Source organism: Colletotrichum navitas (assembly GCF_030913465.1).
Source record: "Colletotrichum navitas strain CBS 125086 chromosome Unknown LY79scaffold_31, whole genome shotgun sequence".
NCBI lineage: Eukaryota > Fungi > Ascomycota > Sordariomycetes > Glomerellales > Glomerellaceae > Colletotrichum > Colletotrichum navitas.
Window position 1 is genome coordinate 251,752 of NW_026850577.1, and position 16,922 is coordinate 268,673.

Below are 16,922 nucleotides of genomic sequence, written 5' to 3' on the forward strand. Positions count from 1 at the left end.
CCCTTTGCACCTAAAGAAGAAGGCTAATGAGATAATACTTTCATTGTAGTTAGAGGTTCCAATATCCAAGGCGCCAATAAATACACATGGCGCTTGTTAGTCTGCCTTCTCTTGATATCTGCCAAACAAGCTCGCGGCGGGGGTTCATATGCAGAGCAATACGTACCATTCAACGAATGAAATGTAGCTGGTACCAGAAGATTAGGTATCCATGTCTACCATACCAGTGTCAAGCCAGCTGCCGCCAACGGTTGACAGGCTACTCACTCACCACTTGTTATCGGAAGCAATACCGTCCACGTAGTTCACCAATTCACTCCCCCAGCCAATAGAACTCTGTCTGCCTTGCGTGCATAGCTACGTGGACCAGCCTCCTCTCATGGCCCAAATCCTATCGGTCTCGAGCAGATCAACGAATGATATTACAACTGCTTTGATTGGTGGCAACTGCTCCAGAAGCGCGAAGTCCCACCCATTGGTACCTTCAGACCGACCTGGTACTGCCTACTCAACTTCTTCCACACCGACGACCAACCATACATGAGGTCACCCAAAACCAGCCCCCACAATGACTTCTAGGCAAACCTCACAAGAGTCATCCCGGCTATTCATTCAAATGTCCGGTGCACCGGGTTCTGGGAAGAGCACGATGGCGAGGCTACTGCGGCAATCGATTGGTGGACTGGTTATCGATCACGACATCTTTAGGTCCGCCCTTCTTGAGTATAACGACGTGGCATTTGACGAAGTAGCGAAACGCGCCTATCATCTCCAATGGTCACTCGCCGAGGACGCTATGAAACAAGGCCTAAATGTCATTATCGACAGTACCTGCAACTTTCAAGAGGTTCTCGATCAAGGATCTGCACTTGCTGAAAAACACGGTTTCACCTACTGGTACGTCGAGTGCAAGGTTGAGGACATCGACCTACTAGATGAAAGGTTGCGCTCGCGAGATTCGATGAAGAGCCAGCGAACTGGCGTCGATTGCCCCCCTGCTGCGGCATGCCATGCTCGTGCAGGCGAAGACTCTCGCAGTCTCTTTAAAAAGTGGATTGAGAACCCGTGCCGTCCGAAGCACCACGCTATTGTCGTGGATTCAAAGGATAACCCAGAAATACATCGAGACCACATTTTAAAGCAGATTATTAGTTAGTGTAATAGGATTCATGATAGCGATTGTGCTTCTATCTGAAATGCTGATACTGGAGGATGCAAGTTAGACCAAACCTCACCCGGAACCACAGGTTTCAATAGCTATTATCTGGTCTCGAATCCGGGGGTTCTCGGCTACAGCTTTTCCAACGCCTCGTTTCTGGAAGACACCGATAACGCCTGTGAAGAACGTTGCGCATCGCGGCACCACTTGGGTGATTTGATCTTCAGCAGTGTCTTCTTGGGAGTCCAAAGTATTCAAGGGATTGCAGCTCCCTTGAACATCATCCTCCGGGGTCTTTTGAGACTGGAACAGCCACACGCCTGCAGCGTACCTCAAGAGAATCAACGCTATCGCAAAGATAACGACCGTGATCACAAGCCATACAAACAGAAACCTTCTCCAGCTACGTTTAAATGTAAAAATATCGTCACAGCTGAACAAACCAGTAGTGATTATCAGCGGAAGCGTCAACTGATGTTGTCATTGTTAGTGTGATTGTCGAAGCAGCTTCTGCCAGGAATGACCTACGATGGTAATCCAAGCCAAGACTGTAGGCAAATGGTGAACCGGTGCCACAATATTCGATTGCTGGCAGTGCTTTGCAACGTGTGAGCAAGTTTCTATGTATGTGCGGAGCTGGGTAGTCTGAGACGGGGAAAAGATAAACCAGGCCATCAGCCATGTTGGTTCTTACAATCTTGCGTACGGAAGTCACCTCTACCATTTCTTTGCATTTCTGCTGCATATCTCCCAACCTCTGCCGTAGTTGTTCCAGGTTTGTGAAGGTTTTTCGAATCAGCGCGAGGTATGGGAAACAGATCGACGCATCGTCAGATGGCTCATTATAGTTGCGGAAATAGAGCACGTCGGTCTTCATGAATAATTCTCCACTTCTGACGTTTTCCTGCAGAACTTGTGCAAGCTCGTCCAAAACTTCTTTGAAGTACCTGAGACCGTTTTCGAGTTCATCAAACTCTTCAAGGATCTTTCTCTGCTTCCGTATAGGTGGCACCTGGTTCAGGGTGGGTGTGCGTACGCGTCTGATGAAATCCTCATGCCGCCTGATCTGAGGGAGAGTTAGATCCTTGAAGCAGAAAAGTCTTAGGTGAACAAGATCAAAAGCCTCCATGAATGAAACAGTTATGGGTTGGTATACTTACGAGCGCTGTCATCCGTAGTGTAACATGAGAGAGTAATGAAGCCCACTCCAGATGCACTTGGAAAATTCGAACGGCAAGGACGTGGATGAAGTACGGTCGAGGAGACCACTGGCTCTTACCTGCTTCCACTTTCCCCCGACAAAGTGGATCCGATAACGTCCCATCTGAGAAGTCGTTCTCGTAGCGAGTCACCATATCTGGCGATGGATCATCTAGAGCCTCGTCGAACCAAGTTTCCAGGAAGACTAATCCTGTCCATCGAGATTGGTCGTAGCCTGTAACTATGCAGCTAATGTTTGTTGCATAGATCCCGTCTGTGATAGCTGAATTTTCTTTATAGCCGGCAAGATGCCTCAAGAAGGTTACATCGCGGGAGAGCCTAAGTGTTTCCCCAGTAGCTGTACTTTTGCGAGTATCGTTCATAAGCTGTGCTGTAGATCGCCAGACGCGGAAAGGGAATGAAAACTGCATAGAAAACGTCTCAGGTCCTTCGGTCTGTGCACTGTTGTTAGGCATCTTCTTCCAAGTACCCTCTCATACTTTAACTTGATACAATGCGACATACCGAGAAAGACACGCCAATGGATGGATTCGCGCATGTGTAGTTCAGAATAAAATCCCCTAGCACCCGAAATAATGATTCCGGAGATGTTCCCACTAGAGCCATAATGCCCCAAGCATCCAGGTTAGCGACGTATCTACATGTAGCAATAACACGTTAGTCATGGTAGTCGCCTACGGGCCTAGATAGCCTGTGATCAAGCTTACATCAGCCTTCGGTCAGTGTCCACAACGCTGTCATCGCCATCTTCTCTATATCTCTAGTCAAAATTGCATGAGTTAACGTCTCTTTCCAGGTGAAAACAAGTAAGCACCTACCTTTTTACTCAGCTCATCGTATAAGGCTTGCGCTGTCAGACCTCCGAGGAAATCTCGCAGATGTGGTTCCGGACCGGAAACGTTTCCGTCGATTAGCAGGGCAATCTTTTCTTTCTGCGCTCTTTCGTCTCTATCAAGCAGATTTTGAATCGTAGCTTCGCGGGTAACATCAAGGACACAGTCGATTCGCTGTTGATCAGGGGCCCAGTTCTCTTCTGTTCTTAAGAAGATGCTGATGTCGTTTTCTCCTAGCTCTCGGGCATACGAAAACAAGTCGATGTACGGCGAGTTCTCCCAGCTGCGGGAGAACCCTCCTTGGCGACCATCGAAGAATCGTGGTGGCCAAGAGAAAGCACCATCATACCTCTCGTGATCTGGAAGATGCACATGTCTCGGCCTCGGCACTGGCGGTTCGGGTCTATCCAAGTCAACCGAGGGAGGCACGAGACCCGACACCTCTGCTCCGGCATTGTTGATCATTTAAGTGGACAGAGAATTCTATAATCAAGTTAGAGAACTCAAGTATACTAAGCTTTTTTTTTTTTTGCATTCTCTCCGCAACCCATGAAATCCCGGTACCAAAGTGAAGAGCCTACCCCGAACTCGAGGACCAGAAACCCATTCCGACTTTTCCATACCCTGTTATTTATGAACCACAAATGTCGAGTACCCCGATACAGTAAGTGTTGATACATGGGAGGCGCGGTGTACATATTTCTTCGAGACAACGTAGGAATCCTCCTCTCTGGAAGGAAAGAAGCCTTTGTGATATTTTGAGGGAAAGGGAAAGAAGTGATATTACGAGATCTGCGTTCCGGTAATTTGCACGGATGCTTATACCGGATGGCGGTGAGAATTATGGGAATCGTAATGCTGTGGTTGGTGTTGGCGGGTCTGTACTCTCTCCACCCTGCAACGAGAGCATCGAGGGTATCGACAGGTTGGGCACGGGTCGACAACTACAGTCATGCCACCTTGCCCACAATAGCACTACTCTGATTGTTAGCCGTTTCCTCGCCAAACCCGGATGGGTGTAAAGAGTGCGTATAGCACATGTACTGACACAGGTCCACATGAAGGCATACTTTTTTCTCGGGGGCTAGGGCAATGGTTCGTCGTCAGTGGCTGGCAGGCTGAGCTGAGAAGCTGTATGCTGGAAGAAATTCGAGTACCATTTTCCGGACGCGATGTAGTTCCGCTTCTTATCACTTTTCATCTGCAGAACGACCCCAAGTTTTCCCTTTTCTCAGTACCGTAAGGCTACTCTCGAGCTAGCCAATTGGGCAGGATTGCATACGGTCCATGAAAGATGCGGTCACGGTGGCATCAACATGGGGCTGACGAGGTGTGCCGGGAAATGGCCAGGATTGGTCCCCGATGCCGCTGCCGTGATGGATGTTGGATTTGGGCGTCGAGACTGAGATCGTCGTCAAGGCAGCGTGGCGAGGCAGTAGGCGAAAGTTCGATGTTGCCAGGTTTCCGCGATGCATTGTTGTCGTGTGGATGGTTGAAAGGAGGGAAGGGGGTCGCCCCTCAGCCTCAACAAAGTTCCAGGGGTGAGTGAAACGATGTGCGTGCTTGCAATCTCCGGTGGACACTAAGACTGTTTGGGTTACACGGCTGTAGTGTACGGAATTTTCATGGTACGCACGAATTTTATGACTGATCGGCTGCAGCTGAAGCGTCGTCTCGTCTCGCGATGTTGGGGGAGGCGTGCGCGTGCGTCTCAATCAATGATGCTGGTGTCCGAGAAACCACCTGAGATACCGAAGGCACACCATTACCGAAAAGTTCTTACCAACTCACAGCCAGCTGATCGAGACCTGCCTTGGCATTCGGCAGTACGCAGACGATGGAACTCGTGGCTCCAATAAACCAAAACTGGTGCTCTCTGTCATACACAATTGCCCGAAGAGATAAACGTGGTGCTTGCTGTTGGGCCCTCGTCATTTAAAAGGAAGGCTGACCAGTTGCCTCTCCCGAAAAACGGATGCCTTGCATGACGCCTTCCCGATGCCTCGCAAGTTTCCGGCTGCACAATTGGGCTGTAATAGCACTTTTGTGCTCTCTGCTTGACTTGTAGGTTATGGGTGCAAGCTCTGATGTGTCAGGCCGAACGGATCAAGGGCTGTTGCTTTGCAAGTGCGGGTGAAATCGCATCAGCGGTTCTATTCTAACATATTGGTTCGGCAAAGCAGCTACAGGCCAGGTGTTGCTAACCTTTTTTCATTGTCAAAAGAGCTGATATCAATACCGTATCACATGCAATCTGTCGGATGCGATATGATCAGGGTACTACATGCGCATTCTTGGAAAGAGGCTAGTTTAAGCCCTATCGTCATGCATCAACATGACTATTACCAAAGTGAGCAGCCTCATCGCAGTCCTTTTGAGCGATTTCTTCTTCCGAAACGCTCTCGTTTGACGGCATTGCCAACCGTCGCAGAAGTGCAGGGTAGTTAACAAATTCTGCCTGGTCTCGTTGAATGAGACCAGGATAAGATTCAGGGTGCTGCACCCGAAACGCAGGGATGCTAGTGGTACCTCTTGAGTGGATGTACCTGACCTTAGTATCACCCGTGTAACAGTGTGTTCTGCAGCCTGACCGGTCTGTTCACTACTTGTTGGCGTTTCCATGCCGGCGAGAACCCCCCCCTGTCTGTCCACTGTTTGCACTCTGTCTTTGCATATGTGGAACAAAGATGCGAGTAGTACAGTTTGGGTCCTAGAAGCGGGGTTCGAGGGAGGTAGAAGAGATAGGGGCAGGCACATCGGCGCACTTCCCGCTGCTGCTCCATCGCATAGATGAATCAGGATGTGCCCAGCCGGCTACCAACACCCTATGCAGGCAGCTGGCCATATTAGGGCAGGGAAGCAAGATTTCCTCCTCGTGTGGCACATATCACACGATAACTAAAGCGAATGGCGTTGAAACTGAACCGTGTGGCCAAATGGCGCAGAGGGAGTGGGGCAAAAGGGTACAAAGAAGGCTGCTCGCGTGTTAATACATTATGGGGGGATGCTTGACCTGTTTCATCACCTACTTCACTTCACAACCTGGCTGTCCGGGACTGGTACAGGGCACTCGACGGTCTGTTTTTGACCAAGGCAAGCAAACGATGGCGGGTCCAGTCGAGGTGGGACACAGCTGGAAGTTGAAATAGACGACGCCGATCCCCCCGGAATCGCGAGGCCGGAGCTCGCTCCGTTCCGCATCAGTCCGCCGAAGAGGGTCAAGTCTGGAAGATGTGGGTCCGTATGGTGCCTCTGATGGGATTCAAATAGGGCGATTTGTTCTGCATTTCGGCCGGCCGATTCCTCGTCCACCCCAGGCCGCAGCTGGGGTTCAGCGATGCACTTACGTAAGGTGCCTTACGTCAGATACCGGTACGTTAGCGGGAAGGAGGGATAGGATGCTCATCAGCAAGACCCCTGGATGCTTGCTCTTTCTTCGTATCCATCCATATTAGGCCTAGCGATGGGGGGATTAAGCCAATCGATAAGCTCGGATTGAGACCCTCGGAGGCAGCCAAGGGAGGGAGGAGACCGAATCGTCCCACTAGCAGGTCCAGGCCCTTATCTTACCCACCCACCTCTACCCGCCTTCCTCTACAGACTACCTACAGTACACTACCTACACATTTTCCTCTACCGATCTTTTTTTTTTTTCTAGTCTCCAGGGGCAGCGCCTTTAGCCCGTCCATTATCATCCGAACTCGATCAGTCCACTCTCTCTAACCATCAGACGGGGACGGACGGATAGTCAATCTGCACGTCACCTCGTTTCGGTTTGAGCAGCCTTGGTATTGGTGATCTTCAACGCAGCTAGGGGACGCCAACGCCGGTTTCCCAACGTGGGACCAGTCAAGGGCCGCCATCTCCCGCAGGGCCGCTGCAACGCAGACTAATGGTCACCGCATCGGGAGGCCCAGCCAACCACCGCCAAATAAATGGATCCCAACCGATCGGCTATTAGGAATTCATCCGCCACAGCACTAGGTCCTGCAGCTTCACCGGGGGGTGGGTTGGGTGGTGTTGTTTTCTCTGGCCGCCGGATTGTGTGATAAGACCATTACCCCAATGCTCAAGGACGACGCGTGTGTGTTGTGTCGTCAGACGGAAAGAAAAACAAATTAAGCGTCAGCACGTTTCGCCCTTTCCGCCGAGAAAGCCTCGACGGTCCCCATCATCCCACGAACTTGTAGCCCACGGGAAAGCTCCGACTAAAGGGGGACCGACCGGCTGCTTGCCATCAGAAAAAGGACATGTTGAGCCGGGTCCGGCGCCATGAATATTGTACGACGACTGCCCCCGCCCTAACCCGAGGCCTCCTCCGTGACTGACCGCAGACAGCCTCTCAATGGCCAAGGTGACGATCGAGTCGGTTCCGCCCGCGACAACTCGACGGGCGGAACCATCAGCAAACTGCAGCCGAGCGACTCCGACTCCAGCTCGTTAATGTCCCTCGTCAGCACCCTCGTGCCCGTCTTCATCTATACCGCCGTCTGCCTGCTCGTCTTCTGGGCCCTGCGCCGACGGAGCCAGCGCGTCTACTCGCCTCGCACCATCCTCAAAGACTTCTTCTCACAGCACGTCGTCCCAACCCCCAAAAACTCTCGTGACGCCGACCCAGACTGACCGCAGCCCAGTGAACGGGTCGCGCCGCTGCCCAAGGGATGGTTGAACTGGCTGAGGCCGTTCTGGTCCACCTCGGACGTCGAGATCCTCAACCGCTCTTCCTTGGACGCCTATCTCTTCCTCCGCTACTTGAAGGTCCTCAGCATCATCTGCTTCATCGGCTGCTGCATCACCTGGCCGACCTTGATGCCAATCCACGCCAACGGCACCGGCGGGCTGTCGCAGCTGGATCGCATCACCATCGGTAATGTGCAGAATCCGCACATCTTCTTCGCCCACGCCATCGTTGCATGGATCTTCTTTGGTAAGGGCCGCTCCGTCGTCTTGCCGCTCTCCTTTCCTCCCGTTGTACTGACGCCTTGTCTAAGGATTTATCCTCTTCACCATCTACCGTGAATGCATATACTACATCAACCTCCGCCACGCCTACCTCTTGTCGCCGTACTACTCCAAGCGCCTCTCGTCCCGCACCGTCATGTTCAGCTGCGTCCCGCCCAGCTACCGGGACGCCGCGCGTCTGCGGAAGCTCTTCGGCGACACCGTCAAGAACGTCTGGATCCCGCGCTACACAAGCGACCTCGAGAGGCTCGTCAAGGAGCGCGACGAGACGGCGCTGCGCCTCGAAAAGGCCGAGATCCGGCTCATCAAGCTGGCTAACAGGCGGCGGAACAAACAGCTCAAGGCCGCCGCCGCCGCCGCCGCCGCCGCCGCGAAACCGGAGAACGTCTCGCCCCCGCGCTCCGCCGCCGCCTCCGAGCGCTCGGACGACCCGGAGAAGGCCCACCCGTACCTCGACAGCACCGCCCTCCCGGACGTCAACGGTTCCGTGGCCGCCCAGTGGGTCGGCGCCAGCGAGCGCCCCCACCACAGGCCCCTGGCCAACTTCTTCCGCCGCGTCGACACCATCAAGTGGTCCCGCAACCGGATCAAGACCCTGACGCACCAGATCAACAAGCTGCGTCGCAGCCTGCTCAAGGGCGAGGGCCGCCGCCTGCCCACCGCCTTTGTCGAGTTCTCGTCCCAGGCCGACGCCGAACGCGCCTACCAGACCCTGGCACACAACCGCCCGCTGCACATGTCGCCGCGCTACATCGGCATCCGCCCCGACGAGGTCGTGTGGGCCTCCGTCCGCATGCAGTGGTTCGAGCGCATCGTCCGCGGCTTCGTCATGCGAGCCGCCATCACCGCCGCCATCATCTTCTGGTCTGTTCCCTCGGCCTTCGTCGGCGTCATCTCCAACATCAGGTTCCTGGCCAACCTGTTTCCTTTTCTCGTGTGGGTCACTGAGCTGCCGGGCCCCGTCACGGGTATCATCAGTGGCCTGCTGCCCGCCTTGGCCTTGTCCTTCCTCATGGCCATTGTGCCGTGGCTTCTACGAGGTACGAGTTTCTTTCCTCCCTCCTGATAAGAATCTTGCTTCTGTTGCCCAGGCTGACTCTTTTCGCAAAGGCTGCGCCAGGCTCGCCGGGATCCCGTCCCTGTCCCTGATAGAGCTCTTCGTCCAGCACGCCTACTTCGCCTTCCAGGTCGTTCAGGTCTTCCTCGTCACGACCTTCACCTCGGCCGCCTCCGGCGCTCTCTCGCAAGTCATCCAGAACCCTCTCTCGGCCAAGGACCTCCTGGCCGACAACCTGCCCAAGTCGTCCAACTTTTACATCTCGTACATCCTCATCCAGTGCCTAGCCGTCGGCGCCGCCTCCCTCCTCCGCGTCTTTGACGTCTTCCGCCACCACGTCATGGCCAAGGCCTTTGACAACCCCCGCGGTCTCTTCAGGATCTGGCACAGGGACCGTCCGGTCCATTGGGGAGCCATGTTCCCCGTTTTCACAAACATGGGCGTCATCGGTAAGTCGGCCGCCGCTAAATATCGTCATGATCGTGAAATCGTGCTGATTTGTTCGACAGCCATCAGCTACTCCTGCATCGCGCCCGTTGTCCTCGGCTTTGCCACCGTCGGTCTGTATTGCATCCACCTCGTGTACAAGTACAATCTCCTCTACGTCAGCGACTCTTCCATCGACACCCGCGGCCTCGTCTACCCCCGTGCGCTGATGCACCTCCTGGTCGGCCTCTACCTCGCGACCATCTGCCTCATTGGACTATTCGCGTTGCGCTCGGCGTACCCTCCCATGATAATGATGATCGGCTTCCTCATCTTCACGGCCCTGGTGCACATCTCCCTCAGGGAAGCCGTCTCCCCGCTGCTCTACAACATCCCGCGCGCCCTGGCCCTGGAAATGGAAGAGCTCGACGGCGGCAGGTACCCCCAAGACGATTTCCTGACCGACGCCGATGTCACGGCGTCGTATCCCGATGTTTTCGACCACATCGAAGAGGAAGACGACGGCCCTGTGCGCCAAGTCAACGGGAGCCGGGGTCTGGAGGGCGCAAGCGGCCTGATGGCCTCGGTGCACGACTGGTCCGCCAATGCTCTTGCCAAAAAGCTCCAGACGACGGTCGAGAACTGGGGGCTAGCCGGTCCGATCGCCTACGCCTCGCAGTGGGTGTACCCGGACCCGTCCGTCGAGCCCAACTTCCTCCTGCGCTGGCTTCACCCGGGCGTCTTTGACGACTTTTCTACCCTCCGGCGCATGATCCCCGGCGACCTCCCGGACCCCACGCAGACGTACCCCCCTGACTACGCCCGCCGTGCCTACTGGCCGCCCGAGATGACGTCGCCGGCGCCGATCATATGGATCCCCAAAGACCCGGCCGGCGTGAGCAAGCAGGAGGTGGAGCACTGCCGCAAGGTCGTCGTGTGCTCGGACGAGGGTGCCGAGCTCAACGGCAAATGCCGTATAGAAGTTGAGGTTGAAAAGGCGCCTTTTTGGGTGCCGCGTGTTCTGTATTAGAAGCTTTCTAGCGAGGCGTACGGTGTACGTGTTGGGTATATATGGTTAACACCGTAACATGGATAGCCCCGTAATGTAAGTCAGGCTAAGACGGGAACCTTTTTAATATAAGCTCTGCTGCTTTCGGGCAAACCATCCCTCGGCTGTTTCTCACATCTTGCTAATCGTCTCCTCGATGACCCGCCATGTCTTCTCGGCGACGAGCATCTGCGCTAGGTAGTTGCCAGCATGATCTTTCCCCTGTATGTAAACTAGACAGGGCGGGTGTATCCGCATCCGGGGGGTATTGCACTGCCAGACGATCCTGCCCCTCGGCGTCATCCTCTCCTCCGCATCTCCCCCTTCCGTCCTGACGATAGCAGGGCTGAAGTCAATGACCTCATGAAACCTCGCCTTGGAAACATTCGATACGGAAACGACGAAGCCGTTCGGCTCTGTGAACTGGTTCGTGCTCCCGCTTTCCGCGACGGCCTTGTACGTCAGCTTCGTCGAGGCGTAGACCTGGGCGTCTGCGAGCTGCGACCGGACCGAGTCCCGGATGAGCGCGGCGGCCTTTCCGAACGGGCCGTGCAGAAACTCCAGAGCCGTCGTGCTCGTCCAGTTATACGCCACGAGATTGGACACGTAGGCCACGTCGGTGGCCATGTCTTCCTCGTGCAGGCGGCCGCGGAGGTCAAGGGCGGTGGATACCGCGATCGGCTTGGCGGGGGATGTGATGTGGGAGCAGGCCAAGCGGACGAGCCAGGCCGTGAGAATGTCGCTGTCACTCAGGCGGGTCGCTGCCTCGGGAGACTGAGAGATTTCGGCTTCGGCACGCTGGCGGAGGGACCGGAGGGTCGCAGCCGGGATGAATAGGTTCCTTTGGCGGATGCGGTTCGTGAGGAGGTACCACAGGAGATTGAAGGTGAAGCGCAGCTTGCCCCAACCTCGTAATCGCTTGTGCTCCCAAAGAAACGTCTCGTTGTATCGTTGCTTCTCTGATTGCGCGATTTTCGCCATGGGGTCGAAAGTCGGGTCTGCCAGGGGTTTGACGTCTTCCTTTTTGCCCACTAGGACACGGCACCAGTTTTCAACAAGCTCCTTGCGCCCCATCCCGTCTGTGACGCTGTGCGGGTACGTAATCGTCACAAACGTTGCGTCCTTGAAGGTTATCACGTGTAGTGAGAGCAGCGGGCGATCCGTAGTGGTGTAGTCAGAAAACGTGGTCGGAGCCTCGGGTCCCGCGAGGATGGGGGTCAGTGTCGACGGAGTGTCGATAATGCGAGGCCTTGACGGGGCATGGGTGGAATAAGAGAGGAGCGAGGGGATTGTCGAGGCCAAAGGGTGGGACATCACACTTGAGGGGTTGGGCTCAGTCGTGAAGTGGACTGCTGGACGGGAGGGGCTGAAAGCCTCGGGTATGTGAAGCTCGAGTTTGCCGTCCTCCTAGAGAAATCTCAGTGACTTCGTGCTCATCTCATGTTTCAATAATGAGCTCTGCTAGCCAACAGCGAAAGCACCTACCGCCAGCCGCGGTCTACCGCCAAGCTTCCGCCAATTCCCGACGGTGAGTAGCTCCGAGAGTGAAGTATGAAGCATTTCCGGGTCGAGAACTTCATGAAAGCACATTGGCCAGCTCATGATCATCATGCGCATCATCCAGGAGCTGTCCAGTGCGGAAAGCTGAATGACGATGTCGGTCGAGACCCTTTCTGGCTGGCGGGGCGCAGGGCCCAGAATCGGGTTGAGAAGAGGGCGGAGGGACGGCATCTTGACAGACCCCTTGCGAGATGTGACTGTAGCTACGAGGTTTTGAGAGTGGCAAGATTGGGTTTTCGAGTGGCCGTGGTCTGTTTAGTGGGAAGCAGAGAATAACAAAGATGAGGTGGTGTGGTAGATACGAAGGACAAACTCCCCGGATTTGCACGTTCATGGGTCGTTTGCGGGCGGGCAAGGATGACATCGTGAGAATATGAGCCTGGCCTGTCGACCTAAGGCTTGAAATGCCGATTCTAACTGGGCTTGATACAGGGTCGCGGGAAATGACTCGCGGAAAGGAGATGAGGTCAACTTTGATTGCATAGATCGTGGGGCGGTGAAATTAGGTTCGATGATAGTGTGTCGGCGGTCCGCTGTTCTGAGAGTTGCGTGTCTTCCGGACATCAGACTTGAGGTTCAGAGGGTCTTTTATGAGGTTGGGGTGACTCGGCTAGCCTTTGGCTTTGCATATTTCGTGAGAAATCAACAAGGCACATCTAAAATAGACGAGCCTGGACCTGTTACAGAGCGATTGTTAGGCGATTGAAACCCTCGGCATAATGTCACTCACGATCCGGCCCCTTCATCCGACCTTTGCAGCGGAGATCTACGGCGTTGACTTCTCAAAGCCATTAACAGATGAGGTGTTCCAGGAGATCAAGGATGCCATATCCAAGGTCAGTTCTCCTTGGATATGAGGTAACGTACTTGTAAGTCGGCCGCTGACAGTTTGCGATGCGCAGTATGGCGTCTTGGTCTTCCCGAAAACGGGCCTGGACGACGAGCGCCATGTCGCTTTTGCCAACCGCTTCGGTGAGCTTGAACGCCGCAAGGACACTGGGTCGCCGTCGCGGATGAGCCGTCCAGAACTGACGGATCAGGGCAACATCGACAGCAACAGAAACATCATCAGCGCGAGCGATCCTAGGGCTCAGATCAGCAAGGTTTGTTCCCTGGGGCAGTCCCAAGCGAAGCAAAGGTCGAGCAGAAACTTACGGTTGAGCAGGGAAATATGCTCTTCCATGTCGATAGCGGCTTCAACTCTCGGCGGGCGAGCTATTCCATCCTCCTCGCGCACGAGATCCCTCCCTCAGGCGGCGGCGGAAATACGGAATTCGCAGACACGCGAGCGGCATGGGACGAACTCCCTGAGTGCTGGAAGCAGGAGCTGATGGAAAAAGACTATGTCGCGGGCCACTCGTTCTGGCACTCGCGCAAGAAGGCATGTTCCGAGTTCTTTGCCAAGCTTGAGCCAGAGAAGCACCAAATGAGCAAGCACAAGGTCGCACAGCTCCATCAGTCGAGCGGGCGGATGAACCTATTTGTGCCGTCGCATTGTCATCATATCGAAGGACTCCAGGCGGAAGAGGGGAGAGAGAAGTTGGAGTTTCTATATCGGCATGCCACCCAAGACAAGTTTGTCGTCTCGGTCCCGTGGCAGGAAGTTGGCGACCTGGTCATGTGGGATAATACGTGTACGCTCCATCGGGGAACGCCAGTTGCTGGGCTTCACAAGAGGGATATGAGGAGAGCAACGGTACTGGATGGAAGTGAAGAGGCTTGGGGATTGAATGAAAGGGTTGAGAAGGATTTTGCATTTGCGCCTGAGGTTATGGCTGATGTGTTTCGATGCCTTTGAGTGTAGGTGGGAAGGAAGGAGATATTGAGACAAGGAAGGTGCATTTTTTTGGGCATATGGCAGGATATCGAACTCATCTTTCCATTCTCTTTTCGTCTCTCTCATTTTCTTGTTCTTTCCCTGCTTTCCTGTGATTCCGTGTCCTCTTTTCTCATTCCTCACACAACACAACTCACACAACACAACTCACACAACACAACTCATACAACACAAGCCGTCCTCATATAATGACAGTTCTAGAGGTTTTCCAACAAGAGAAAAGCAGGCCTATCCTCTTGGATTGATTGCTAATACTTGAAGAGGGAACATTCCAGCAGCAAACAAGCCAGTTTTCCTGGCCACTGAAAGCTGGAAGCAACGTCCAGCAATACATCAATCTTTTTCTTAACCTGAAAAGCACACGGCAACACCTTTCTCGCCTGCCTATTTTGCAATTACTCGGTTGTACGCAGACAAAGTCACATTGCTTCCATTTCCACTTCACCACTTCCTTTATCCTCCGCTGCCTTTATCATCTTCACTCAAGCTCACTTTTGAGTACTTTGCAATTCATCTCATCATGGTGCAAGGCACGCTGCTAGCTTTCCTGCTGCAGCCAACACAGACAAATCACAAGGCAGCTAGCTGTATTATAAGGTGAGCCAGTAATGCTCATCCTCGCTCTAACGTTACCCCAGATACATTCTTTTCCACACGCATCCAACAAACCCAAGCGAGAAGTATTGTCATCAACACCTTCTCAATTCAGTCGCCTTCCATGTTGCCCGGCTTGCTGCCTCGACTGTGTCATGGACTCGTCCCGCCTTCCACAACCCGCCCGCTTGCCTATGCTGCCCTTGAAGTCTGATCGCGCCTTCACATCAGAATATGGAAGCACCGAGACCCTTCTTGCTTCCAAGAGAACCTTCCTCACCTCACCCTCGCCCTCGCCCTCGCCCTCGCCCTCGCCCTCGGCTCCTCCTTATTCTGCCGCCCTCGACATCACGTGTCCAACCAACCCACCGTGTGGAAGGCTTCTCCTCTGTTTCTCTCCTTCCAACTCTCCAGTTCAGTCTAGGGAAGGAGTAAACAGTCAGGACACCGCGGACGCGATAGCCCTTTCCTTTCACTTCGCGTCTTTGTGGTCCTTCTCATTTCCCTCCCGCCACCTCAGGGACATCGTGGCCTCCTTCTTCTTCCTCCTCCTCCTCTTCTTCTTCATCGCCATCTTCTTTTTCCTACCCTTCTCAATGGGCAGTACGAGCTCGAGAGTCCTAGCATTCGCCAACACGGCTCAGACCTCTACTTCAACCACTTTGATGGCCAGTTCACCTCTCCCTGCAACAGTATCAGCTTCCACAATGGCCCCAACCTCGAAGCCGAAGCGCCGCCACAGCCGCTCGGCACGCAAAAGGCCCTCCAAAAAGAACAAAGTCGACAAAACGCAGCCCCTCAGATTCTCTCTCTTGCCCCCCGAGATGCGCGTCACGGTCGTCGAGAACATGTTTGCTGTCGGTGGTCGCCGTCTACTTCGTGACTTCAGCGTCACCAGTCGCGACAGTCGTGCTCTCGCCCAGAAAGAGCTCTATCGCGAAATCAGCATCCAATATGAGGTTGAGCTTTGTCATCTTACAAGAAGCCTTATCGAGAATCCTCCCCTCCGGAAGCTTATCCACACCGTCCGCCTCAACGCCAATTATTGGTGTTTCCGCCGCCATGATGCTAGGCGCATCTTCCGCGAGTGGCCAAATGCCCCCATCGACGAGTCCCGCCTGTCCCAATCCGACCGTCAGCTTCTCATTCTGCTCAGGTCTTTCTGCAACGAGAGGCCTTCCGACAACATCCAATGCGTGTTCGGTTTATTCCTTTTTTTCGTTGACCAAACAAAGCATCTCGCCCTCGATATCGGCTACGACTGGGGTCTTTTAGACAACTTCCTGGCCGCAGGCTTCGCTTCCACCTCGTCGACAAACCCCAACCTCGGCACAGCTCTCCTGCCGGTTGTGAAGATCCTCGGTCTCTCCACCAAACAGTACCTGCAAAAAGCAGTCCGCACAATCCAAGCAGGACCTTACCACCCTTTCAAGGCTCTCACTGCTTCAATCCATCTCCGCGAGTTCACTTTCACGGGAGATATGGATAGATGGAGCAACCTGGACGCCATTGACCCCGGCATGAAACTTCCCTTTACGACGGTCAATCTGGTTGCTAGCTCCTGTACGGCTTCGACCCTCTCCAAGTTCCTGCGTCATTGTCCTGACTTGCAGTGCCTCAACGTTACGTCCCAGGGTTACAATTCGGAGGTCGACACCAATGAATGCCTCAACACCATCTTGACAAAGTTCTGTCCTCAAGTTAGAGAGTTGTCACTCCGCAATGGGGGACGCTCGAGGGATTTTTTTCGGTCTTCTGCCACCCACACCATCACTTGTCTCCCAGAGATGACCAACCTGAAGGAGCTTCGCATGGAAGTCGATGCTTTTTTCGTACGCGGTTCAGATATCAGCGCGTTCAGGCTCCCCAACAAGCTGCCAGACCAGCTGGAGAAGCTTTTCCTCGATTGCTCCTTCGCTTTAACCCATTTTCCATTCAACATGCACTACACGCGGATGACCGCCCGTAGCCCCGAGGCTATTGCTTACAGGCAGGCAGTCGATAACATGATCCAGGCTATCTGCAAAGCCCGAGAGGATCGATTTCCTCGACTCAACACCATCGTCATCGGAGCAAAGTGGGTGGCCCCTGTTCAGTGGACCAGGATCGCCAACAAGGCTCTGTCCAAGACCGGTGCCCGCATCAAAGTCACGAGCAGCAAAGATATCCAGAGGCTGTGGACCTGCTCTTGGGATGCAATGAAGGTCTGAATCGATACTTGGGAC

General features: G+C 54.2%; 6 protein-coding genes across 6 annotated transcripts; 4 read left to right on the plus strand and 2 right to left on the minus strand.

Moving 5' to 3' along the window:
* Positions 1–356: 356 nt before the first annotated feature.
* On the plus strand, positions 357–1,158 carry LY79DRAFT_554719 (P-loop containing nucleoside triphosphate hydrolase protein; the record flags this gene model as incomplete). The annotated part of the gene is made up of 1 exon (XM_060557871.1): positions 357–1,158. The coding sequence occupies exon 1, from the start codon at positions 569–571 to the stop codon at positions 1,154–1,156; it is 588 nt and encodes a 195-aa protein (XP_060413958.1). The 5' UTR covers positions 357–568.
* A 73-nt stretch (positions 1,159–1,231) lies between these two features.
* On the minus strand, positions 1,232–3,678 carry LY79DRAFT_515986 (uncharacterized protein; the record flags this gene model as incomplete). Its single annotated transcript, XM_060554773.1, has 6 exons — positions 1,232–1,630; positions 1,688–1,756; positions 1,854–2,225; positions 2,885–3,017; positions 3,088–3,140; positions 3,199–3,678. The coding sequence occupies 6 exons, from the start codon at positions 3,676–3,678 to the stop codon at positions 1,232–1,234; spliced, it is 1,506 nt and encodes a 501-aa protein (XP_060413959.1).
* Positions 3,679–7,485: 3,807 nt separating this feature from the next.
* On the plus strand, positions 7,486–10,688 carry LY79DRAFT_590427 (uncharacterized protein; the record flags this gene model as incomplete). The annotated part of the gene is made up of 6 exons (XM_060561150.1): positions 7,486–7,494; positions 7,552–7,794; positions 7,843–8,140; positions 8,205–9,215; positions 9,286–9,681; positions 9,742–10,688. The coding sequence occupies 6 exons, from the start codon at positions 7,486–7,488 to the stop codon at positions 10,686–10,688; spliced, it is 2,904 nt and encodes a 967-aa protein (XP_060413960.1).
* Positions 10,689–10,835: 147 nt separating this feature from the next.
* Positions 10,836–11,908, minus strand: LY79DRAFT_554733 (uncharacterized protein; the record flags this gene model as incomplete). The annotated part of the gene is made up of 1 exon (XM_060557872.1): positions 10,836–11,908. Exon 1 carries the CDS (start codon positions 11,778–11,780, stop codon positions 10,839–10,841), a length of 942 nt encoding a protein of 313 aa, XP_060413961.1. The 5' UTR covers positions 11,781–11,908.
* A 1,077-nt stretch (positions 11,909–12,985) lies between these two features.
* On the plus strand, positions 12,986–14,064 carry LY79DRAFT_590429 (alpha-ketoglutarate-dependent 2; the record flags this gene model as incomplete). Its single annotated transcript, XM_060561151.1, has 3 exons — positions 12,986–13,102; positions 13,169–13,369; positions 13,432–14,064. 3 exons carry the CDS (start codon positions 12,986–12,988, stop codon positions 14,062–14,064), a joined length of 951 nt encoding a protein of 316 aa, XP_060413962.1.
* Positions 14,065–15,404: 1,340 nt separating this feature from the next.
* On the plus strand, positions 15,405–16,907 carry LY79DRAFT_590430 (uncharacterized protein; the record flags this gene model as incomplete). The annotated part of the gene is made up of 1 exon (XM_060561152.1): positions 15,405–16,907. The coding sequence occupies one exon, from the start codon at positions 15,405–15,407 to the stop codon at positions 16,905–16,907; it is 1,503 nt and encodes a 500-aa protein (XP_060413963.1).
* Positions 16,908–16,922: the final 15 nt, after the last annotated feature.